General features: G+C 54.0%; 9 protein-coding genes across 9 annotated transcripts; 2 read left to right on the top strand and 7 right to left on the bottom strand.

Moving 5' to 3' along the window:
• Positions 1 to 419: 419 nt before the first annotated feature.
• Positions 420 to 2,709, bottom strand: NECHADRAFT_65663 (uncharacterized protein; the record flags this gene model as incomplete). The annotated part of the gene is made up of 4 exons (XM_003053555.1): positions 420 to 1,306; positions 1,356 to 2,140; positions 2,201 to 2,492; positions 2,593 to 2,709. The coding sequence occupies 4 exons, from the start codon at positions 2,707 to 2,709 to the stop codon at positions 803 to 805; spliced, it is 1,698 nt and encodes a 565-aa protein (XP_003053601.1). The 3' UTR covers positions 420 to 802.
• Positions 2,710 to 4,032: 1,323 nt separating this feature from the next.
• On the bottom strand, positions 4,033 to 4,890 carry NECHADRAFT_98822 (uncharacterized protein; the record flags this gene model as incomplete). The annotated part of the gene is made up of 2 exons (XM_003053554.1): positions 4,033 to 4,722; positions 4,762 to 4,890. The coding sequence occupies 2 exons, from the start codon at positions 4,888 to 4,890 to the stop codon at positions 4,243 to 4,245; spliced, it is 609 nt and encodes a 202-aa protein (XP_003053600.1). The 3' UTR covers positions 4,033 to 4,242.
• Positions 4,891 to 8,076: 3,186 nt separating this feature from the next.
• On the top strand, positions 8,077 to 9,171 carry NECHADRAFT_74905 (uncharacterized protein; the record flags this gene model as incomplete). The annotated part of the gene is made up of 3 exons (XM_003054266.1): positions 8,077 to 8,246; positions 8,490 to 9,014; positions 9,078 to 9,171. 3 exons carry the CDS (start codon positions 8,077 to 8,079, stop codon positions 9,169 to 9,171), a joined length of 789 nt encoding a protein of 262 aa, XP_003054312.1.
• A 929-nt stretch (positions 9,172 to 10,100) lies between these two features.
• NECHADRAFT_74904 (uncharacterized protein) lies at positions 10,101 to 11,323 on the bottom strand (the record flags this gene model as incomplete). The annotated part of the gene is made up of 2 exons (XM_003053553.1): positions 10,101 to 10,974; positions 11,028 to 11,323. The coding sequence occupies 2 exons, from the start codon at positions 11,321 to 11,323 to the stop codon at positions 10,101 to 10,103; spliced, it is 1,170 nt and encodes a 389-aa protein (XP_003053599.1).
• An 851-nt stretch (positions 11,324 to 12,174) lies between these two features.
• NECHADRAFT_30988 (uncharacterized protein) lies at positions 12,175 to 13,351 on the bottom strand (the record flags this gene model as incomplete). The annotated part of the gene is made up of 5 exons (XM_003053552.1): positions 12,175 to 12,316; positions 12,367 to 12,450; positions 12,503 to 12,846; positions 12,904 to 13,023; positions 13,169 to 13,351. 5 exons carry the CDS (start codon positions 13,349 to 13,351, stop codon positions 12,175 to 12,177), a joined length of 873 nt encoding a protein of 290 aa, XP_003053598.1.
• A 1,638-nt stretch (positions 13,352 to 14,989) lies between these two features.
• Positions 14,990 to 16,043, bottom strand: NECHADRAFT_74902 (uncharacterized protein; the record flags this gene model as incomplete). Its single annotated transcript, XM_003053551.1, has 2 exons — positions 14,990 to 15,376; positions 15,429 to 16,043. 2 exons carry the CDS (start codon positions 16,041 to 16,043, stop codon positions 14,990 to 14,992), a joined length of 1,002 nt encoding a protein of 333 aa, XP_003053597.1.
• An 837-nt stretch (positions 16,044 to 16,880) lies between these two features.
• Positions 16,881 to 17,579, bottom strand: NECHADRAFT_102376 (uncharacterized protein). Its single transcript, XM_003053550.1, has one exon. It carries the CDS (start codon positions 17,413 to 17,415, stop codon positions 17,197 to 17,199), a length of 219 nt encoding a protein of 72 aa, XP_003053596.1. The 5' UTR covers positions 17,416 to 17,579; the 3' UTR covers positions 16,881 to 17,196.
• Positions 17,580 to 18,583: 1,004 nt separating this feature from the next.
• Positions 18,584 to 20,165, bottom strand: NECHADRAFT_90136 (uncharacterized protein; the record flags this gene model as incomplete). The annotated part of the gene is made up of 3 exons (XM_003053549.1): positions 18,584 to 18,863; positions 18,914 to 19,765; positions 19,825 to 20,165. The coding sequence occupies 3 exons, from the start codon at positions 20,163 to 20,165 to the stop codon at positions 18,584 to 18,586; spliced, it is 1,473 nt and encodes a 490-aa protein (XP_003053595.1).
• A 1,484-nt stretch (positions 20,166 to 21,649) lies between these two features.
• On the top strand, positions 21,650 to 24,003 carry hxk1 (hexokinase; the record flags this gene model as incomplete). Its single annotated transcript, XM_003054265.1, has 6 exons — positions 21,650 to 21,689; positions 22,348 to 22,470; positions 22,526 to 22,551; positions 22,611 to 23,021; positions 23,075 to 23,529; positions 23,580 to 24,003. The coding sequence occupies 6 exons, from the start codon at positions 21,650 to 21,652 to the stop codon at positions 24,001 to 24,003; spliced, it is 1,479 nt and encodes a 492-aa protein (XP_003054311.1).
• Positions 24,004 to 24,086: the final 83 nt, after the last annotated feature.

Genomic DNA, 24,086 nt, shown 5'->3' with positions numbered 1-24,086 from the left:
GAGTGTGGGGTAATATCAAGGTTGCCGTCCTGCGCCCCGATCTCTGTGCCGATGCCGCCAGTTGCCGTCTATGCCGATGGATCCCCGTGCTTGCCTCACCCGGCCTTCGTCCTCCGTCTCTTGTCCTCTCAATGGCCGAGGTTGGGACTCTCTGGGCCCGGTTGTGAGAAGGCCGAACTAGTGCGGACAGCCAGGACAGCCTCAACTCCTCTCGTCTCCCTTTGCCTGCCTAATCGGGCAATTTAGCTATCTCCAACAACCTGCCTCATCAAGCTGTTCGCTTCGTCTCCACGAAGGGCAACCACCTGTCATGAACTATCGTGAGGTAAGTAAGAAATCGTTATCGCAAAAATACATCACATGGCCCTAGAAGGCACCGGTGAGCCACTATAAGTATAGACAAGGTTGTTCTCAAATTCTTGCCTATCTGGGTCAATAAGCTGAGACTGACTTGACTACCTCAAACTATCAACCAAGGCAGACAGAACCTGGCTAAACACCATTCAAAACGATAAAATCAAATGCCTGCGCCGTGCTTTCAAATTCCTTTCGTCATGACTCAAGCTTATCAGTGATGACAAGCTTGGGCCAGGTATAAGTGAAGTAGCTTCAACAAGGTATCAACAAATTGATACTGTTGATGCTCCCTTGATGCATGTGAAATCAGGTAACTGATCAAAACTGACACTCCCTCATACGCATTCCTATCATCTCTTTTCTGTAGCACATTTCTTTTGCTTGTTTTTAGATGTCATTGCCTTTGCAAATCAACACCTGTCCGCCAACACCTATCAACTGTCCCTTACGACTGGCTGCGAGTGTTACGCTTGCTAGCCTCACCCTTGGCCTTCTCAGCGCCAGTGGTTGTAGCCTCAGCGGCCTTGTCCTTGACCTCCTTGGCCTTGTCCTTAGCCTTCTCAGCAGTCTTCTGGACAGCGGGAGACGAGGTGCCAAGGTTCACCAGAGCGGCGAGGAAGGCAACAGAGATCACAAAGATGGCGGCGATACCACCGGCGACCTCAGGGACGAACTTGACAGCCTGGACGGGGTCATTGGCAGCGATGGCAAGGAAGAGGTCGAGCTTCTCCTTGACGTAGAAGACGGGGTCATCAAGGAACTTGAGGTCGTTGGGAGACTTGGGGTCCTTGTCCTGCTTTGGCTTCTCAGCCTCGAACAGAGCCTTCTCGACGGGGTGCTTGAGGCCAAAGGTCTCCTCGGCGAGCTTGTTGGCGTCCTCAACAGAGTGGCCGATGTAGATGTTGTCGAAGAGGATGTCACTCTGCATGGTCCAGATCTCGAAGCCAATCTATAACCAGTTAGTTGCTGCGACATAGTAGTCAATGAAGGAAACTTACAGCTCCCATAGGCTCAAAGTTGGCAGGGGTCTTGTCCTCATAGTAGTCAGGGTTCTTGATCTTGCGGGGAGCCCAGGTTCCCTTGTAGGCAGGGTTCTCGACGTAAGGCGCAGTCCACTTGCCCTTGTAGTCGGGGTTGCGCTTCATGGGCTTGGTCCAGGGACCACAGCCAGAGACATCACCACACTTGGGGTTGGGGACAGTGGGGGCGATCCAGTCACCATCCTCCTCATCATCCCAGTCCTCGGGCTTCTCGGCCTCAGGGTCAGGGATGGTGATGGCCTCCTCCTCAAGCCAGTCATCAGGCTTGGTGGCATCCTCGTCAACAATCTCGTAAGGAGCCTCCTCGTCCCAGTCCTCAGGCTTCTTGGCCTCGGGGTCGGGAATGCGGGCCTGGTCAACCCAGTCATCGGGCTTGGAGTCCTTGGGGTCGTCAATCTCGGCGGGAGGGTTGACGGCGGGGAGGAAATCCTCAAGAAGGCTGCCAGTCTTGACCTCCTCGTTGTCCTGCTTGATGACATAGGTGTTGTTGGGGTGGACGATCAGAGTGTAGAGCTCGGTCGTCTTGACGATCTTGGCGGTGGGAGGAGAGCTGAGGTGCTTCTCCTCGTACTCGCCAGTCTTTGGGTTCTTGTGGTTGAAGATGAAGTGGACCTTGTTGGTGTGGCCGCACTTGTCAGGACCGAACATGATCACGTAAGGAGTGGTGTTGGCGAACTCCTCCTGGTGAAGAGCCTTGTTGTCTCGGAGGAGCTTCATGTAGGCGCCACCGCACTCGAGGCCGTCTGAAGGACATGTTAGCACGCCGCGACCATCCAAGGCTGGGTTTCATGGGCAAATCTTACTCTGAAGCTTAACCTCGTACTGGACGACGAGGGTCTTGCCCTTGTTGTCAATCTTCTTGGGGAACTTGGCCGAGATGGCATGGTGAGCAGCGGGGTTCTTGACGACAAGACCCTTATCGCCCTCCATTCCCTTGTAGACGGTGGGCTCCTCGACGGACCACTCGCCGACGTAGGCCCATTCCTCACCCTCCTTGTCGGAGCCGGCTGTGTCCTTCTTCGCGTGAGAGGGCTTCCATCGCTGGTCCCAGTCGTCGGTGAACTGCTCAAGGAAGTCGGCCTTGATGGTGGTGGGCTACAGAACAGAATGTCAGCTTCCAATTGATCATAGCACATGCTTATGGGAGCTCTGATGGTGGTCGAGAGCTCGGGGAAGCGCGATGGTGATGACCTACAGTGAAAGTCGGCACCTTGGGCACAGCAGCAGAAGCCTCATCGGGCTTGGTCTCCTCAGCGTGGACGTTGCCAGCGAGGAGAGCAGCCGAGAGGGCCGCGACAGCGTTAATCTTCATGATGAAAGCGGTGACAATGTAGCTCCGTGGAGGACGGGTAGTTCCAGACGTCACCAGTCGCGCGGCGCGTATAAAAGAGGAATTGGACGAGAGGATAAGACACAATCGCAACAGAGTCTACGCTCAGTGAGGGGGTTCCCAGCGCTCGAGGAGAGAAAAGTTTCCAAGAGGTTGCAGGAAAAGAAGCCGGGAGGGAGGTGACGAAGAGGTGGCGTCTTTACAAAGAAATGGTGGAGAGCTGTTTGGCGTTGGAGATGGAGCTTGAGGACACGTAGAAGCTCACTCAGAGCCGCCCTAAATTTCAGGGATCACACACACGGCCAGGCGCAGGGCGGGGGGTACAGTGGCCCGCTAAGCAGGAAGGTGCGGCGGCGTGGTGCGGGTGCCGAACTGGGGCAGGGCAGGGCAGGTACCTTGCCGGCGATTCTTGGGGGCGGGGAACTTCCACCTCAGGCAATAGATGCCTCGGCGCGGAGGCTTAGTTTGGGTTGTGAATTTCCCATAGAAGGCTCGAGAAGATGAGGAGGCTGGGCCTATTGGTAATATCTTATTGTTTCGAAAAAGGCCGGCCCATTCACCGCGCACGTCAATTCCGAGGCTGCAGTGAACAATGGGAGAAGCCATTTGTAGAATTCTGTTGTCGTCCAGAAGAACAATCCCGGAAGCTTGCCAACTAGTGAAATGCAGGACAGACAGGACCCTTTTCTTTATGGAACCACTGCCGCCGAGCATGATTCGCTGACGCTGTTGGACTTGTTCAACTCGCTCCCGCATTTCAAGGCAAATAGTTTCATGAGCGGCTAAACTGCCTATCTGGGAATCGAGCACTTCATCATGCCGCCAGTGACATCAGTGATAAGGAAAACCGTTACTATCTGCGGGAGGAATCATGATGACTTGCTTTGAGTTAGTCGGTCCTAATGGAATCGAGAACTGGACGAGAACTGGAAGGGGGGCTTCGTGGCGTCAAGGGTACCGGTACATCTGCAGGCTGAGTGTCATTGAAGATGAAGATGGAGAGACGTCAACAGGCAGCAGCTTGAGAGCTTGCAGAGAGTAAAATGAGACACATCTCGATCTGCCAAAGTTACATGAGGATTCTGACCGATATTACAAAGCCAGCCTCGCATCCTTTCCCTGGCAAAGTCAGCTGCAATCACTCTCCGAGGCCTTCATTTCGCTTACACACGTAGTGAGCGCCTCTTTATCCCAATCGGTAGTCGTGGACCAATCATGTAACCGTCTCCACAACAGGTCACAACTTCACTGTTTCATGCATTTCACTCAGAGGAAATCAATGATTTCAGGTGACGCAGAGCGCCAAAAAGTGGTATTGTATTCATGCCCATGTCTTGAGCTTGTATGTGAACGCAAAACGTGTCCCAAATTTGTCCATGAAAAAACGACCACCGGGAGGGTCCTCCTCTCATGCTGCCAACATGTTCATGTGATATCAAACTCCAACCATCATTACCGCTCTAGCAAAACCCATTACATCCTTCCAATCAACCAGACACCAAAGGGCTGTCCAATTTACAGAGCAAGGACGGCAGCGAATAGACCCAGGAGGGAAACGCCACCGACGAGGGCGGGAGCAGCGTTGCCGGTCTCGGTGGAGGAAGCAGCAGTGCCGGAAGCGGTGCCAGAGGCCTCAGAGTCGGAAGCGGTCTCGGAAGCACTATCCTCGGAGCCGGAACCAGAAGCAGAGGCAGAGGCGGCGGCAGTAGCGTCGGTGCCAGTGGCAGTGGCCTTGGAGCCAGCAGCCTTGCTGGAGGAGTCCTCATCATTGGAGCTGCCAGAGGCGGCGGTCTCGCGAGGAGTACCGTCGACGGTCTTCCAGTAGTTGTCGGAAACACACTGCTCAAGACAAGCGGCGTACTTCTGGGTGTCGGCCTCGGAGCCCTTGCCCTTGGGGCAGTTGGCAACACACTCGTTGGTGGCGTTGACCTGCTTCTCGTTGGGAGAAGGGACCTTGAATAATGTCAGTGGCTTGTTGTGTACAAGCGTGTAAAACTATTAACGTACAGTGATGCAGTAAGACTGGCACTTGACATCACCAGCATCGCAGGCGTCAAGGCAGTCGAGCTGGGACTGCTGGGCGGGGGAGACGGAAACAGTGGCACTCTGGGCAGAGGCCATGACAGCGAAGGCGCCGGCAACGAAGACGGAGGTGAAACGCATCTTGATGGATTTGTTGGGGTTTGGAAATTAGAAGTAGTGTAAACAACAGATGGATCTCAAGTGAGAGTTGTGAAGAAGAGTCAAGTTGTCTAACGAACGACGATTGAGTTGACAGCGAGGGTGAGGAGGAAAAGAAACTCAATGGCACGCGACGGGGTCTGCGAGGTCCTTATGAAGGGCAGACCACGGCAAAGGGGCCGCGGCCCCAGGCCACCAGAAATGCTCAGAGCCAGGGGAAAAGCGCCCCCCCAAAGTCACAAGTCACCATCAATGTCGCCAAAGTCAACAACAGCTCAGGGTCAAAGCCGCAGCAAGCAGGGGCAAGCAGTCGCGCCAAGGCTGGCCTAGTCCATCGGGGATGGAACCCATGTTCTCACATGGAGGGGAGGAGACCCATGCCCGGGGCGCCAGGATTGCAGCCATTGGGTCGTCTCGGTTCAGGATTGTGGATTGCTAGGGGCCCAGCATGATTCGGCCTGATTAACCCGCTTGCCGCGTCGGGGCGGAGCTCTCTGGGAGGGCTGCTGTTTGGTGTTCGTGCATGATAGTTTGTTGTTGTCAGTCTGCCTGTATCATATCAACTTTTTGCCCACCTCGTCCAGGATGGAGACACTCTCGTGATTCAACCACTGGCAACACGTCCGCCGTGCATCGTGGCACAGTAGCCACCAGGTCATCGAGCACAAGTACATACAGTACAACTCTGTCCTGTCGACAAGGTCTGCCGATCAACCGTGTTGGGATGTGTCAAGGTGTGTCTGGGGAAGCCCGCCGACCTCAATTTTAAATTTGCAAGCCATGATCCAGCAGACCAGCACTAATTTGCCGTCCCTGGCGGCCCTGGTCTGCGGGTTGCCATGGCCTGACCGGGGGGAAACGGCCACTTGAGCGTCTCGTCCCTGCAATTCCGGCTCCATGCAGATCGTGTGCAGTTTTTTTCTTTGCCTCGCTCTTCTGTCTCGACATGTCTTGTGCCATTGATCAATGATGGAGCAAAATGCCAGCCGTATGATATGGAAGACGTTGGGAGAGGACCCACTCATGGATGATCCTCCACTCCTCCATCCATTATAACCCAGCTTCGCCTCCTTTCTGGCTCGTGTTGCAGAGGCTGCCCGGGAAAGATGGCCACCATCCGGATGGATGCCCAGGCGGCCAGACCTGCTCCCTTTGTCTGGACTCGGGCTGTCTTCCACCACTGAACCCCAAGTTTTCAGCGCTGATATGACGCTCGCCCGTTGTGATGTTTCTGGGCTCGGCGTCTAGTTGCCGGTGCTAGCGTCGGATCTCTCAACGTCGATTGGACTCGAGCCAGTCTCAGGGGGTGGCAGCGAGCTAGACGGTAATAGGCTTGGGGGGCGACGGTGGAGTGAAGCTGGAATCTCTCTGAGACATCCAAATTGGTCGGGCGATGCTCGAGATCCAACGTAAACAGCAGCACACACATTCGAGAGGCGCAATGCTTTCATCTGCCCAGCGCCATCATCGAGACAGAATTCGGGGGTTCTGCGCCATTCCCGAATAGAAGAAGAGTTCCAGATCCCCTCAAGACATTTATTCTGCTGGCATATGCAGGTGCTCGGCCATGACCAAAGGATGCAGTCAAGCGTCGTCGTCAACCACACGCCGTCACCACCCAACAAACTCTCTTGGCTGCCTCGAGTGGTCTGTCTCGTCTCGATAGCAAACAATGAATGGATGCGTTTCCTGCACAGCACAAGCTTTTTCCGCGACAGGTCGCCGCTGGTGGCGCGTCTGCCGGCGCGTGTCGGAAGCTGTGTGGGTGAGTGATGGCTCTCTCTGTGCTGTGACCTGTAACGCCGTCTAGTTAGCTGACCATTGGCCTGTCTTCTTGTTGTCGCCTCGCATGAATACGAGACTAGACCCAGGCCCGCTAGCAAATTCCCCGGCGTCCCCCGTCCCCCCATATCCTTTTCATTAGGGGCCGAGCAGGCCTCTGTGATACCCTGGGCTGGCGCTGCGAGCTGAAAGCGATCCAGCCGATCTAGGGACGGAGGCGTGACACTGGTTGCCGTGCTGTGCTGTGGACGGGTTAATGTCCACCGTTATCAACATAAGTTCCAGGGTCCGAGACGCCCAGGTCTCTTCCAAGGCAGTCAAACTTTCGCCTACCTATTGAAGATTGCTTCCCCGTTGATGACCAGTCATCACGCAAGCGAAAACCTCCCTGTCAATGGCAGTTAGCTAGCCCGCCCTGATCGAGTCACTCAGATGAGATGAGCCTTGGGGACATGGGTTCATGCACCGAGATGATTTCCAACGCCATCCCCGTCGGCAGCTATCAATGCGTGACAGACACATCCAATCCAATTTCATTGGTACCTGAGGCATCCGTTCAATCTCCTTCCGCCTTTCGACCGGTCATCGGCTCCCCCGTTTCCGAAAAATCCACCTACCATTTCGCTTGTGTCCCGTTCCTATTCATAGCTCACCGTCGCTTTTTTGGTTCCTTGCCACTCCAACGCAATACAACATCAATTATCAAGACCAAGCAAGGCAGATGCCATGTAGATTACGTAGGGCGGCGACACATGATCCTGGATGCGAAAACTCTGCTCCTTGTTAGATGCATCTTGGGTAGCGTTTGAGGAGCGTATCCTTGGGCTTTTGAGGTTGCTTCTGCTTCTTCCCAACGTTGCCCAGTGGCAGACAGGGAGCGTCCAACGTTTTCGAGCCGTCGTTTCTGATTGTTAAGGTTGCTCTAGCCTGGGCAGCCATGACCTCACTTCAGGCAGGGTGCGTTTTTCCCACTTTGGATTGGTTAAAAATTCTATTCTTGAGACCCACCATCTCGAAAGGACGGTGACGGGCAATGGCACGGAGCACTCAGCAGCACCTGCCCGGAAACCCGGGTCTCTTCAGCCAGTAGCAGGCCTCTTACCCAGGTCCAAAGCAGGTGCGGCGTCCGATTAAGATTGAACAAACTGCCCATTTCTCATCTTTTCGGCGCCAACATCTGCTGCCATCGCATTACTCTCCGCTCGGCATCATCTCATTCTCTCTCCCGTGCAGTGCAAGCCATCGTCCTGCTGCTACCGCTACCGTCAGGGCTCCGTATTCCGCCTCAGCTCCGATTGAGATCGGAGAGACGCCCCGGATCAACCTCCAGACCCGGCCAATCTTAGGCCTCTCCGGCACGCCTGGGTTCCGGCGTTTCAAGACGCAATGCCCGAGTTCTACGACGAAGCGGCGGAGCAGCAGCGTCCGACTGGTGATGCCCTCATCACTTCCGAGGACCCTAACCACCCGGCCAACTTGATTCCTTCCCTATGTGCCAAGTTCTGGACCCTCGGCTGGGTCACGGGAACTGGAGGAGGATGCTCTATTCGAGATGAGTATGTTTTCAGCCCGACAATCTAAACTACCCCGCGACCCCGCCTTAATCTCGTCTCGAGAACGAGTTTGTTCAGCTGCAATTAACTCGGACTCTTTGCGAATCATGTGTTGGTTGCTCTTCTCGAGTGAGGAAAGATGCTCTGTTTCAGCTGTGCCATTAGCATGGCTTGCATGAGTCTTGTTGAAGCTCAATTCCAGCTAGGAATTGCCTCATGTGAATGATGCTCACAGCAATGTCTTAGTGACCTCGTCTACATTGCCCCTTCTGGCGTCCAGAAGGAGCTCATGAAGCACACTGACATCTATGTCATGTCCATCTCTGAGCAGGACCCCAACCATAACAAGTTGAAGCAGCGCACGTACCTGCGCTCACCCCCCTGCTACAAGCCCTCTCAGTGCACTCCTCTGTTCCTCGCGGCCTTTACCCGCCGGGGTGCTGGCTGCTGCATCCATACTCACTCTCAGTGGGCTGTGCTTGTCACTCTGTTGCTCGAGGCCCAGGGTCCTGGAAAGGACCGTGTCTTTGAGATCAACAACATTGAGCAGATCAAGGGCTTTGGACGTGGAATGACCAAGACTGGTAACCTGGGTTATCATGATACCCTTCGTATTCCCGTCATTGAGAACACTCCTCATGAGGAAGACTTGACCGAGTACCTCGAGGAGGCCATGGACAAGTACCCTGATACATATGCAGTCCTCGTCCGACGTCACGGTGTCTACGTCTGGGGTGACAATGTGCACAAGGCCAAGACCCAGTGTGAGAGGTGAGTTTACACTTTCATTATAGGTCGTCCATTGAATAGATCGGATGACTAACATTGACCAAGTCTCGACTACCTTTTCCAGCTGGCAGTTGAGATGAAGAAGCTCGGTCTTCCATGGATCAGCGAAGTCGCCCAGATCGCTCCCCAGCGAACCTGATTTTGAATCATACGGCGTTTCAACCGCTAAATGCAACCATATACGCCCCTTTCAACGAGGGTCGGTCTCTCGCTTTGTCTCAAATACAGGTTCTGGTTGAATCTTGACTCTCATCATGGCTGCGATGCTGCTCCCGTCGCACCTCCAGTGACACCTCCAGCAATCTCGCCAACCCCGCCACTCTGCGTGCCCACAAAGACTCGGGGGCGCTTTGAACTACTGAAAAGACGATGATTCAGGTCGAAGGGGAGCTCCAAGGTCAAAGGCTTGAAGGGCTTCTTGGGGCCAGTGGACGACTTCTCGTCTGGTCCGGCGGGGAGGCAAAAACACATGATGGCGACGGGGGTATACTTGGAGTCGTTTCGGTCAGAGCGGTTCAAAAGGAGTAAAGGGTCATGAGGTGGAGTTTTCAATCTTTATAGAAATTTGGATGTCGATGGTACATCACTCCAGGAGAGGTCAGGGGCGTTGAATAGAAAAAAATGAATTTAAAGTGGCCGAGGACATCTCTTTTAAAGAGAAATAAACCAATATGCCCAGTGAAGTCCTATCCATGATATATGCCTTCGCATCACAAGATATCCAGCCATAGCCACGCTGGAGTTGTTTTCGTACCCAATCCCAGGTTCCATGCAGAAGGATTCCCCAGCCTCAGACGCCCCGTGAACGGGGCCAGCAGGCAACAGCTTCTGGAGGATCATCATCTCCTGACCTGAGTTAGGCAACTGACGAGAGTTATTCCTCAAGTGCAAACTCATACACTGGAATATCTTCGTCAACAATCATGTTAGACTTGATATGGCCTGAGTCGTTCTATGCAATAGCCTAAGAGTCATGATGCTGTTACGGGCTCCCGGGTATGAGTGGATGGATGGTTAACCATCCAAAGGGTCTTTGATTGTATTATCAAAAGGCGAATATTGTTAAACCTAGAGCTCGTCTCTGGGCCGTTCTTGCTCCACAACCTCGGGCTCTTCCCACATTCTCTTCTTGGTATTCCGGGCACTGTCGGCATCCTCCTCTTCCGTGATATTATCCTGCTCATTCGCTTCCTCGATAACATTCAGGATCTTATCCACCTCCTCCAGCACCTCCGCCTCCTTCTCAGTGCCAACTTGGACAGTGGGTAGATCCTTCGCGGGCAGACCCTCCACGGGGACCCCCTGACTGACATCTCCGACCTCTTCCACCTTGACGGCGCCGGATCCCGCGCGTATCATCGCGCCGCCAGCCGTGGTTCCTACACCGAACAATACTCGGAGGGGCAGCCAAACGAGCCACCACAGTGGCCCGTATAGTATCCTCCGGAAGAACAACCAGCAAAAAGTCGTGAGGAGCATGTAGACGGCCGTCTGCAAGTACCAGGTGTCGGACTTTTGTGACTGCACCAGCGTCCCCAGCAGACTCCGTGAATTCGCCAGCATCGTATCCAGCGAGCTGTACGACTCGTTGAGATCCTTCAGCGCCGCAGAAGACTCGGTAAGTGTCTGATGCGCAAACTCGCTGCGCGCCAACTCGGCCTGGATAATGTCGTGCGTGCGCCGCAGGGCGTTGGTCACATTGGCGCTCGCCCCAACCGCCTCCCGGTCCTCCCCTGAAAGACTGGACTGCTGCTGTTGGACCGCATGGTGTTGTCGCGAGGGGCGGACGGCGGCCGAGGGCTTTTCGTCGTCTGGGTGTAGGGAGCCGGCTTCTGAAGTGGGTTGCGAGAATGAAGTAACCATGAGCTCGCGCTCGAGTCTTTGCGCCTGCAAGAGGCTCTGCTTTGCGGATAGTCGTGCCTTCCGGAAGGATAGACGGCAACTATAGACAGTCAGTTAGCGATATCCAAGACTCTCATCCATCATGGGTTGTACCTTGCAAGCTCCTTTCCAATCTTTTCCACACCTTCCCTCAACCTCGCCCTATCATGCTCCGCCGCGCGAACAAACTCCACCTCTTCATGTAGAATCTCATACTCCTCCTCTCCGTCCCGCAGCGTTCCCGTAATCTCGGTGCTGAGCTCCCCGCTGACGCTGTTCTCCTCGTCGGTGGCCAGGGGCACGGAACCAGGCTGGAACTTGAGGGTCGCAAGCCGGTCGATGAGCTCCTTGAGCTGGGTGGTGGTCTCCTGCAGAGCCGTTAGGCGCTCCTGCAAGCCCTCGAATGACATTCTGAGCTTTTGAAAGGAATGGTTTCGCTAGTGGAGAAGAGTAAACGTCTGTGTTGGGCAAAAGTTGTTAATTCAGTCTCATGTCGAAACGTGGTCCCCCCGGAATCATGACGTTGCAGTTGTCGAGTCGGCCCCACCAAGCGATATGTATTTACCGGGGTAGCATTCTCAACACCGAAATTTCAGCATCACGAAGCAGTCTGTCGAGCAACCTCTTAAGTGACGTTCGATCCACCCCAAGTCCTGTCAATTGCACGCGCTCTGCGTCCCCACGTCGCCGAGATGATTACCAAATTCATGACCGAGGTCACGGCCAAGTTCAACCCGTTCTCGGCTTGCGCAAAGCCCGCCCGCCTGTTCCTGACGTTTATGCCTCCGACTGCCCGAGCGAACGGCACAGCCATCACCACGACTATCCTACCCCGAGATTCGAAAGAGCCCAGCTCTCTACGTGTCAAGTTCAGTGCGTGGACCGTGTGCTCTTCTCAGGGGTGATCAATGGCTGACACAGCGCAGAGGATGGCAAGGAGCTCGACTTCAACTGTCAAAAGATCAACATCAAGGGATTGGTCGAGGAAGTAGACCGTCACTCTCGTCAGCTGCAGAAGGCGGCCGATTTGACCGATTAAATATCAACTACAATGTACCACCAATTATGCATCACCGGCGTTTTGAGGAAGCGAGGACTCCTGTCCATGTTACGGAGCCAATGGGACCACGACATCACAAGTCTTGTATAGTATAACGGCAATTGATCATATTTTTTTTGTATTCTTCTGTCATGCTTCACTTTTCAAATCTTGTACGTCTGATAGATTTGTATTTTTCACATGAAAACGCCTTTTTTGCGCTTAAGCAGAGGCACCGCTGATGAAGAACCACTTGTCAATGGAGCTGTCAATCTTCTCGGCGGGGACCTCCTCGTTGGGGGGCAGAGGAGGGAGCTGGTCAGGAGAAACGCGGGAAGGAGACTGCTGGACAGTGACGTTGGTGCTGAGCGCTGGTTAGTATGAGTGTGACAGCAACATATTGAGGGTACTCACGTAGAGACACCACCGGGGGCAGTCTTGCCGGTGATGAGGCGGTCCCAGGCCTCAGCGCACTCGCGGACAACGTCAAGAGCGTAGCTGGAGATTTGTTAGAATCCGATACCGACAGATACATCAAGAGCCGACTCACCTCTTGTTCTTGCACTCGCCAGTGAAGGCAAACTGGTTCTCGGGCTTGCCATCGGGAATCTTGTAGATACGGAACCACTCGTTGGTGGCACGGAGAAGACCGGGCAGGTGTCGCTCGACGTCCTCAACGTCGTTCAGCTTGGCAGCAAGAGGGTCGTTGATGTCAATGACAATGACCTTCCAGTCAGTCTCCTCCTCGTCGAGAAGGGCCATGACACCGAGGACCTTGACCTGCTTGACCTGGCCAGTGTAGCCGACGAGCTCGCCGATCTCGCAGACATCGAGAGGATCGTTGTCACCCTTGGCCTTGGTCTCGGGGTGGATGGAGTTGGGGTCCTCCCAGGTCTAGTTACAAGTGTGAGCGGTCTGGATTGGAGTCGTATCAGACTTGGAATGTCTTACCTGGGGGAAGGCACCGTAGTTCCAGAGGTAACCCTTGTGGGGGAAGCAGTTTCGGACGTATCGAAGCTTGCCCTTCTTGATGTCCTGCTTGATGGGGTTGAGGAGTTCCTCCTTGGAGATCTGGTGGGCAGATTGTCAGCATGGGGTCGATTTGGAGAGACGGTGATGCCCAAGCGAGGGGTAATTTTTTTGCGGCACACGACAGCTACAAGGTAGCTCAAACAGCGCAACAAGAGGGCGTAGATAACCAATTGACGGAACATACCTCGAGCTTGGCATTGGTCCATCGAGGGATCTCAACAACCATGTTCAGAATGGTCTGCTCCTGGTTGGCGTAGAGGGGGATATCGTGGAATGGAGAGACGGGCTGGCCATCCTGCTCGATGTAGACGCGGTGCTCGAGGGTGTTGGGAGCCGCAACCTTGCGGACGGTGTAGCGAGAGGCCATCTTGTTCTGCTTTGGTGCGGAAACGCTTGATGGAGAAGAAGTAAAGTGTCGAGCGAGCTGGGCAGTCCGACGAGAAGAAGTTTCAAGAGTCGAAGAAGAAGAAGACGTGGTGGATGGAGGGGGCGGGGTATTCTGCTGGGTCAGGCTGGGCCTGGCTCCAGGGCGACGTGTGGCCAGGTGCGACATATGATTGGCCCGGCCCGGCCCTCTGGACAACGATGGCGACAGAGACAGCGATGCCGGTAGCGGCAGTGCAGGTGGCCCCCGTTGTGGCCCCTGCGACAGTAGCAACAGTGGCAACGGCGCTGCGGAGGATAGAGGGTGGTGGTGGTGCTGCAGTGAGCGGCCGGCGGGTAGCCGCGATGATAGTAATATTCGGGAGCCTTGTGGCCGGAGCATCAAACGGGGCAGTGAGCGGACCGCCTCAAGTGGAGCAGGCCCGGAGAGAAGGGGAGAAAAAAAAGAGAGAAAAGAAAGGGAAGAGAGATAATGAGGAAAGGGGGTGTGATAAAAATGCACCTGGTCCTACTCAGAACACGGCAATTGGATTCTAAGCTCGTGCCTCTTCTGGCTGCTCCCGCGGTCGTCGGCTGTCGAGCTTCAAGTTTGACCGAGGTCTTTTTTCTTGTCCTGGACTGTATAACTGGCCGCAGGGTCACTTAGGCGGGAGAATGGAAAAAAAAGGGGGTGGGAATGCACAAGCAACGGGAAGATCAGAATTGCGTTCAATGTCCATCGGACGACGGAACTTGCTGACCGGAAGCTAACTCTGTCTGGACTTAATAGGACCCATCTTCGCTGTGCCAAAATGGTTCCTGTCTTTTCTCATCTTGAGATCCACACAGCCAGCCGACAGCCCGAAGTTGAGAGGATTTGTCCGATGAGCCTAAGCAAACTTTGAGTTCTACTCTGAAGTCTATGTTGAAATCAAGTGATATTTTGATATATTGCTTGACTTACAACTGACTAAAGTTATAGACACTTTATCAACCCTCCCCTCTCCCTCATCCTCTCGCGCCATCAAGGCCTTTCATCAAAAAATCCTCCTCGTTCCGTAACCGGAAGATGCCCGTCTCATTTGTCCAACACGACGACGCTCGACTCCATCCATCCACACCATTCCTTGAGTAAAAGCCCCTCAACGCTCCAAGAAGCTGCGCTCCTGACCCACGCCAACGATCACCTCATATCGATTGGTGGTCAGCGACCCAAGAATCTCAAACTGCTCAGCCTCGGGCCTTGGCCAAGGTTGCGCGCCGTCCGTCTTCGCTCCGCTCTAATCCTTGCGCTACATTTACCTATCAAAGTCCCGATAGCCCGTCGTCACGTTTTCAACTACACCTCGGCATTTGGATGCATGGCGAGATCAGGCCAAAGATAACCATTCTTATTCAGCTGACATAATAAACAGGTGTGGGATATAATTGTACAGCAGCAAACTCGAAAACCATCCTCAGTAATCAAGACAAATAAAACGCGGATCAAGCGGAACTAAAATATGTAGGTAGTGAGGTAAACTGCCACGCAGCCAACGATACTCTCCAGTGCTTGCTCAAGCCAAACAAACAACCATCAAATACAGCCTGGCTCAGACACAGGAGACACAGCTCAGGTATCAATTATTCAACAGCCATCATCTCAACCAGCAACTTCGGCATATACGGAAGACTTGGTTCCTGTCGGGGCCGCAGTAGTGGCCTCCGACTGCACAGGAGAGGGCAGATCGTCAGCCACCATTGGCTCCTTGTCCTTCTCTGTGATGCTCGGTGTTCGGCTTTGGGCAGGTGTAGAGAAAGATTCAGCTTCTGGACGCCAGTCTCGGAGGTCGTCTTCGCAGTCGTTGAGGATCTGACGGGCCTGGTGGGAATGCTCGTAAGCTGGTCGAGTATCGCCGGGCACCACGGGCGAATCATCAAGAAGCTCTAGCAGGCGGCGGCCATGCTTGGCCAAGATAATTTGCTTCTCGGCTCTCTCGATAGTCGCGGTAAACTCGGCAGCGTAAGCCTCCTTGAGCTTTTGTCGGGTCTGCGGACTATGTTAGCATTTCGTGAGTAGTTCGGTGTAAGTGGCGACATACAATGTTTGTCAACTGGGCTTCCGCAACCAGGTTCTCAGCCTCGGCGCGAACAAGCTCCTGTTCGAGTACAGGTATCTTTGCGCTTCCAGGCTCCTTCAGCTTCAGCCGCTGAATCTCATCGGCAATCTTGTCCTTGTGTTCGCGACTGGGTTGCACGCTCTTCTCGGTGTTTCGAATAGCCTTGAGCACGGCACGAGAATCATCCAGGGAGTGGGCATATGCATCTTCCTGCTCACCCATCTCGCTCAGGACAACTCCAACCTTGTCCGAAATATCACTGATGCCATCGTCGCACGTATGCTCTCCCCATTCCGACAGCTGGGTCGCAATAGAGATGCGCTCGCGGCCAGCCGTCTCGTGGGCGTTGATGAGGTTGTTCTCAGACTTGATAAGCTTAAAGAGCTTGCGCGACAGCTCAGGCTGGACCTGACCGCGGAGGGAATTGAAGGAGAAGCCCCGCTTGTTAGAGGCGGAGGCGGAGCCTCCCTTCGATTTGTTGGAGCGGATCGAGAGTGCGCGGTTCCTGTGGGACATGGTCATGTCAGCCGGCACTTCCATGATGTACGAGCCAGGGCGAGGTGAGGCGGATATATCGAAGCTGAAGCGTGACGACATTGTGGTTGATGTTGCCCGGTATATCCGGGAATGGCTCAAAGACAACGTCGAGGTACAGACGAAGGTTACAAAAGGTGAACTCACATTTTGACAACGACAACCCCGATAAGGTCGCTTTTACTAAACTATTCGGAAGGAGAAGTTTGGATGGGATGCGCTTTCTTTGTTGAGGTCAGCTTCACTTCCAAAGAAGGACCTGCAAGCCAAGACTCATGATTCCACCCGCAGCACGAAATGACGGGCAGAGCAGTCATGAGCTCACAGAAAGGCAATTTCTTACACAGTATGAAAGGCGACACGGAAGGATCTAGCTGCAGGGTTTGCTTCGAGTGGGAAAATACTTTGTAAATCGTAGTCGTCGTCCGCATCAAGAGGTTACAATGCGAGAAGCTCCTTTCAAGGCTGCAAGCAGGGGTACGCAGGCTTTAAACAACCACGAGGACCCTTTCCAAGACCCTCGAGAACTGACGTTTGCGATGCCGTCTTCCCTGCTTTCGGCAGACAAGATGGCTAGACCCGTCCTCAGCTAACAAGGTACAGTACACACACGCGCACACACACACGCACTTACACCAACATCACCCCAAGTTAGGTTCTCTTCTTTCTTTTCTTGGAGAGACCTCGGCGATGATGATGGCGATGGAATGCAAGGTGATGTCATGCACACGCCCTCACAGATCCAGCCCTGCCGACCTTGAGCGGGACCCTCCATCCCCGCTAGAGGCAACAGCTACGTCAACAGCTTCTTTTTTGGACACCACCAGTCAAGCACAACCATGTCATGGAAGTGATCAAGGTCCGTGGCTCCCGGAAGCTGGCAAGGCTGGTATGCGGCTTAAGAAAATGGAACAAAATATCTTTATGTTTGTTTCTTTCGTGTTTATGTGTCCGTAACGTTTCTAACCCATTTCGTCGTGTTGCTTGCCCTGCCCTACTCCACGATAACAAAAACGCCCAGCTTAACAAAATGACCGCCGTCCAATTCGTCCACTCGATTCATTCAATATCATATTATAAATGTTCGCGTCTTACGTTACACGTCAAAGAAGCCGCCAATGCCGCTAAATTTCAACCGCCAAGTATAGATCATCACCAGTCTATTCAGCACAACGTCATCAAGTGAGAAATCTTGACATTGCTTGTTTAGAAGTGCTCAGACGTAGCGAGTTTCGTAGGCGACAGGACCGCTGGTGCGATAGCTAGCCCTGGGGCTGTGGCTGTAGGACCGGCGGGTGACACTGGTGTAACTGGCCCTAGGAGAGCGGGAGTGGGAGTGGTGGTGATGGTGGTGGTGATGGCCGTGGTGACGCCGGGCGGGGATGATCTCCTCGTGATAGTAGTACTTGGTCCTGGGCTCAGTGCGGAAGCACATTTCGGCTAACTTGAAGCAGTGATGTTGATGAAATGAGTTGTAATAGGTAGGTTTGGTAGCTCAGAGAGCAAATCGTGTAAGTCGAGAGGAAGCGACTGAGTAGACTGGTTTAGAAGAGACGAGGTTCGTAGCGCAAGTTTACGCTTAAAGTGTTTGTCAAGTTGATTGAAAAGATACAAAGGAAAAAAGCTTTAGGAGGGGACCCCTTCATCATCTTATACGAACGAGTTGGCTTTCCATCCATGACTGACACTGGCGTCTTGCCCGGTTTCTTTGGTTTAAACCCATGCCCACCACCACGCAAGCAAGGGGAGGGGTCCTTGACGGGGATGACCATCGGAGCGTGCCTCGCCCACCCACTCCACCTACTGTACACACCATCAAACACGGCCTTGGCTGACGGGCGGCTGAACGAATACCGGTACTTGACTTTGCTTGCTCTGCAGGCGGTCGCTGCAGGTCACGTCACTGGAAATAACCGCCAATATGGAACCAGCAGAATGCCCTGCATCTGCGAGTCTTGACTCTCAACCACCCTAGACCTTGCTGGTTATTCTGACGGACGCCGAGTCTTTGACCACTTGGGCTCCAAGGACGCGAGCTCAACCATTTCCCACGACCTTGGGCTCGGTCAGCCCCAGTTGTGCTAGTAGCTGCCTTAATGTGGCTTTGTTGGGTTTGAAACCTCGGATCAAGCGAGTCAAAGGTTTTACTTTGTTCATGTCAGGGCCGGTTTGAAGCATCATCTGACAGCGGCACTGCCTCTATCCACACTCGTCTCGATCCAAGGCATCCTCCTCTTCAACCCAACTCAACAAGTATCTACGTAGGCATCCACGAATGCGCAGCTACGAATGGTGCATATTTCCTCGCCATTACCTGGTTCAACCCTGTTCATTGCACTCCTCTTCTCAGCTATACAATGGTTTGTCAGCCTTGACACCAACACCATTAGATTGAGGGTCGTCACACAATTGACAACTTGTGGCAGCTGTCAGATGACACCCGCCTAGCACACCAGACCCATTCACGGTTGAAATCCATTTCAATAGAAAACTATAATCCCTTTCTATGTTACATTTTTTACATCTTTGCCCAGGAGCAGCTCCCGCTGTTCATGCAAATATGAAGAGCGCTCAAAAAGACAATGTTTCCCTCTCTATATATCTTATTTCCTGGGCTTGAATCCCGTCTGCACCTTGCCAAGCGCCCAGGTCGTGATGAAAACTGCCAGCACGCTGACAAAGATGACAGTGGGCTTTCGCAGAGCGCTCACAAGGGGCGCATCATACGAGATGATGAGCTGTCGGTCCCGGAACTCATCAACGAGGTTCCTCGCTTTGACGGTCACGGTCGTTCGGCCAATGGTGTCAAGGTAGGTTCGAGTGAGGTCGATCGAGGTCGAGGTAATGGCCGAGTCGGGAACGTTGGTGTAGAACTTGACATTTCTGCTTCATTGTTAGACATGTCGAGACTCTGTTGCCTTTTCTGAACTTACTCGGCGCCCTCGGGGAGGAGGACCTTGACGTTGATGTGCTCATACTCGACACCCTCAGGCTGCTTAGGGCCCTCCAAGAAGGGGACCTTGAGAACGTAGCCTCCAGTGGCAGTTCGGCGCAAAAAGTTGGCAGCATCAGAGTTCCATCCAATGGTGAAGGGGTACTTCCAACCACCAAACAGGGGGTATCGGGGCTTCAGCTCGAGCAGAGACTCTCGCTTGTTGCTACGGAAGCGAGAGGTCGAGACATTACCAATGACGTCCACAAAGTAGGCATCGACGCTTCCAATCTGGAGGGGAACTCGGAGTTCCTTGAGAGCATGGGTGGTGGGGTTGTAGAACTGTCCCTGCGCCCACTTGACTCGGTTGAAGAGGGTCGAGAGGTTGGCACCTCGGTGGTACATATCATACTTCTCCTCAAAGGCAATGTTTCCACCCCAGTGGCTGACCTCGATGTCACGGTTGAGCTCAGCAACGTGGGTGACGGGCTTGGAGAACTCGAATCGAACCCGAGCTAGGGCAATGGCGCCAGCAGGCTTCTCGTCGAAGGGGCCATATGTCAGCTTGTTACCCTGCTTGGTGGGGAACTCCTTGACATTGCCGCTTCCAGGGAGCTTTGTATAGTCGGGGATCGAGGACGAAATAGCCTTGATCTCGGTCTTCTGCTTGAGGGTGGGATAGGACGACGGGGCGTAGACGGAAAAGTCGTAGGCGAGGAACTGGGTATCGTCCTGGGGAATAGAGGCGGGAAGAGGAGCATAAGCCTTCAGGTAGTAGAAGGTGATGCCGAGGGTCTGCTGAGCACCGGCCTTGAGGGGAGTGGGCAATTGGATGCGGTAGTACTGGACATCACTGGAACGATGGGATCAGCATCATGGCGGCACATGTCAGGGTCAGCCACAAATAAATACCTGAGGGTATCGTATTCAACAACCTCGGCCACAAACGGTCCAGCGCTTGCGTCCTTGCGATCCTTGACCTCGAAGCCACCTACACGGGACAGCTGGTCGGCAGTGAATGGCACATAGTAGTTGGTCTGAGGCTCGGATGCGACGTTCTCGATGAGGACGTTGATCTGCTCCTTGACATAGTTCTTCTCGAGCGAGATGACATGCACAAGGTTGGCGTTCTTGAAGACTTGGGGAGGCTTAAAGTCGGCGGGGAGGATGACCTTGGAGGTCTCGGTGGTTGCGCTCGCGAGGGCAGTAGAGACGAAGCTCAGGAGCGCCGTAGCAATCGCGGACGCCTTCATGATGACAGCTTTAGAAAAGGGGATCGCTCATTGACCGAGCAGACCCAAAGCTGTTGGAGATGGAAATTGGCCGGGTGCCGGAGGAAATCGTGGTCGAGGTTGGTTGTTGCAAGCTCGCAACTCTCAAGATACCTCGATTTCGCGAGTCCTCCTGAGACAGCTCCCAAAAAGCATACGTTGCCCATTTGGCGCGCGTCAGCGGGAGCTGCAGGGTAAGCTAACCGACCAATCAGAGGCCACCTGAAGCTTGGGAGCTCGGCAGATAGTAGCGCCGAGTCCGGGACGGCAACTATAGCTCTTATAGGCAAAACGCTAGATCAGATCACCAACCGGCAAACCTGGAAGAGCTCTTCATGAGCCCAAGGTACCCGGCCGGCAGAGAAGCCAGGTACTGACCCCTTCCCCCCACGAACACCAAGGGGTTTTAGGTCACATGTGGCTTGCTGGGCCCTGACATCATGTCACCAAGCTGCTGGACGGCCGACCCCCAAGTCCCCCGACCCTGGTGCATATGTGCACGAGGAAGACAAAGACGAAGCCATCCACATTGTCGGTGTACGGGATGGTTTTTTTCCTCTGGGTGAACCAGTGGGGCCCCCCTCTTGAGACGTGGGAAGCTTGGTCAGAAACATCTTGGCAATTACTGAGCATTCCCCCGCCTTGTTGAGTCGACTATCGCTGCTAGCTGTTGCCCCCTCCAACACCGGGCCGACAAGAGCTCAACACTACCTCGCCTAGGGCGTGGGATCTGGAGACGATCAAGACCGGACCATGCTGCATCACCCACGCCCTCGTCGGGCGCCGGGAAGCCACCGTCACCTCAGGAGCTAGCTTATCGAACCTAGAACCATGTTTGGCCAGGCAGCGGTTTCTCTTTTACTTCCTTTTTAGTAGTTTATTTCTGTTTCCTATCCGGGGGCCAGACCTCGTGCAACCAGTGCAAGCGGTCAGATAAAGACATTACGTAGCTGAGACCACTGCAATGGATTGACAACAGAAACATGCGGCCGCCGAGGGGTCTGGGGGCCCGGAGATGGGCGAGTTGGGTCTCATCCGGGGACGCAATTGGCCCGGCACACACTGCTGGGCGGCCAAAGCGAGGCACCGGATACATCCCCAGAGCCGTCAACATGTAGAAGTACCTTGGGCGGATGGATTCCTGACGGGACCTCCCCTCCAGCTCCAGGTTCCATGCTTGAGGCCAACTCCCTGAGGTCAACCTTGCTGCATCTCCCGCTCAACGGCTGCGACCTGGCTGGTTGGCGTCTTCACCTCGACTCACCTCGACCTGCTCCACCTCGCTCACCATCCACCCCAACTCCTTTAAAACCCCCGTGTCCCCCTTATTCCTTGTTCTGGTTTGGACTCGTCAATTGCTCTTCTCTCGACCGTGTGTCCCTGATTAGCTCCGCGCGTCTTGTCACCTTTCTTGTCAGCCTCAACCAGAACTACCCCGCCAACCCCGCCAAACCTTTATCGACAAAATGGTCGGCCTCGGACCTCGTCGTCCTCCCTCCCGAAAGGGTACGTATGTTCTCTTGATCAAGCTGCTCGGTGTCTCGTGATGTGTCGCATGTTTTACTGGGGAACGGACTCGGTGTGCCATCGCTTGGACATGGACGCCGTCCTGGCTCAGTTAGCTTTTGCCCGTTGACAATGGCTTGGTGGGGCTGACGAACCATGGGCGAAATACGTGGTGATGACGCTGTTGATTCGGCCGCCCAGCCCGGCGTTGGACCGGAGCATCCATGTAAAAGGCGAAGCCGTCTTTTCCTTGAGAGATTTTGGGGAGATGCGGTGCTTCGTTGGACAAGATCTGGTTGAATATTTGTCTCATCGTCCCTCGAGGTTTCGTTTCATCGTCGGTGTGGGCGATCGATCGATACCTTCGCTTCCACTGCCACCACCGTGTCACCGTGATCTCAAGGTGGAAACAGGAATGTTGAGACGAGAAGATCGCCAAGGGTTGAGGCTACTAGCGGGCTGTTACACTGGAGTGCCAGTGCCATATCAAGATAATTGCGGCGACGGCACTGCTGGCAGTGTTGACAGCTGACGAAGCTAAATGCCCATCTGCTCCTTCCTTCAACAACTTCCACCACCAAACTTTTCTTGCGATTTCTTTTGCTTCACAAATCAAACGCAACAATGCCGCACTTCAGCGCTGACGAAACAATGGCAGGATCTATGGCCGATGTCCCCAAGGACTTGGCTGATGAGATTCACAAGCTGGAGAAGCTCTTGACTGTCGACGCTGCCAAGCTCAAGGAGATCACCAACCACTTTGTTTCTGAGCTCGCCAAGGGTAAATCCAGGAAATCCGTGGCATCGTGACCCGTTTGGCTAACCTGAATTCCTAGGTCTTAGTGTCGAGGGTGGCAGTATCGTGAGTTTTTATACATCACAGCATCCATGATATCAATCACGCTTCTAACCAACATTCAGCCTATGAACCCTACCTGGGTTATGTCTTTCCCCGATGGCTACGAGACCGGTACCTATCTGGCCCTGGACATGGGTGGCACCAACCTGCGAGTGTGTCAGATCACACTCACTGAGGAGAAGTCGGAATTCGACATCATTCAGTCCAAGTATCGCATGCCCGAGGAGCTCAAGTCTGCTACCTCGGAGGAGCTATGGGACTACATCGCCGACTGTCTCTTCCAGTTCCTCGAAACGCACCATGGCGACTGCACCAACATGGAGAAGCTTCCCCTGGGTTTCACCTTCTCCTACCCCGCTACTCAGAACTACATCGACGAGGGTATTCTTCAGCGATGGACCAAGGGCTTCGACATTGAAGGTGTCGAGGGCGAGAACGTTGTTCCCATGTTTGAGGAGGCTTTGACCCGACGAGTAAGTTTGAGTTGACTCTAGGCATAGGATGCACCGCTGACAACATTTCACAGGGTGTGCCCATCAAGCTGGCAGCTTTGATCAATGATACTACTGGTACATTGGTTGCTTCGGCCTACACCGATGTGGACATGAAGATTGGTTGCATCTTCGGCACTGGCTGCAACGCAGCTTACTTTGAAAACTGCGGCTCCATTCCCAAGCTTGCTCACCTGAACCTCCCTCCTGACCTGCCCATGGCCATCAATTGCGAGTGGGGAGCTTTTGACAACGAGCACAAGGTTCTCCCTCGAACTCCCTACGATGTCATTATCGACAAGGAGTCTCCTCGCCCTGGCCAGCAGGCCTTCGAGAAGATGATTGCCGGCCTCTACCTGGGCGAAATTTTCCGACTTATCATGGTCGACCTTCACGACAACAAGAATGTGCACATCTTTGAGAACCAGGACATTGCCTTGCTCCGCAAGCCCTACAGCCTGGATGCCTCCTTCTTGTCCTTCATCGAGGAGTATGTTGCCCGCCCCTGACACCATGACCTAGCTAATTTTGCGCTTTTAGGGATCCCTTTGAGAACTTGCAGGAGACATACGACCTCTTCTCATCCAAGCTCAATCTGGCTTGCACACGCCCTGAGCTGGAGCTTATCCGCAAGACCGCCGAGCTTATCGGCACTCGAGCTGCTCGCCTCTCGGCTTGCGGTGTTGCTGCTGTCTGCAAGAAGAAGAACTACGAGACCTGCCACGTCGGTGCTGATGGCTCAGTCTTCAACAAGTACCCCTACTTCAAGGAGCGAGGAGCCCAGGCTCTGCGGGAGATTCTCGACTGGCCCAAGAAGACGAACAAGAGGGCCGAGGACCCCGTCGAGGTCCTTGCCGCCGAAGATGGTAGCGGTGTCGGCGCTGCCCTGATCGCCGCCCTGACCCTCAAGCGTATCAACGAGGGCAACCTAGCGGGTATCCTCCACCCTGAGAACTTCAAATGAGAGTGTGGGACGGATAAATCAAAGGCGCGGATGGGTATCAATGATTAAAGGAACGGGTAAAACGGAGATAGACGTGTACATGA

Source organism: Fusarium vanettenii (genome assembly GCF_000151355.1).
Source record: "Fusarium vanettenii 77-13-4 chromosome 1 genomic scaffold NECHAsca_1_chr1_3_0, whole genome shotgun sequence".
In the NCBI taxonomy this organism is placed as follows: domain Eukaryota; kingdom Fungi; phylum Ascomycota; class Sordariomycetes; order Hypocreales; family Nectriaceae; genus Fusarium; species Fusarium vanettenii.
This window is presented reverse-complemented; position numbering and strand designations above follow the sequence as displayed.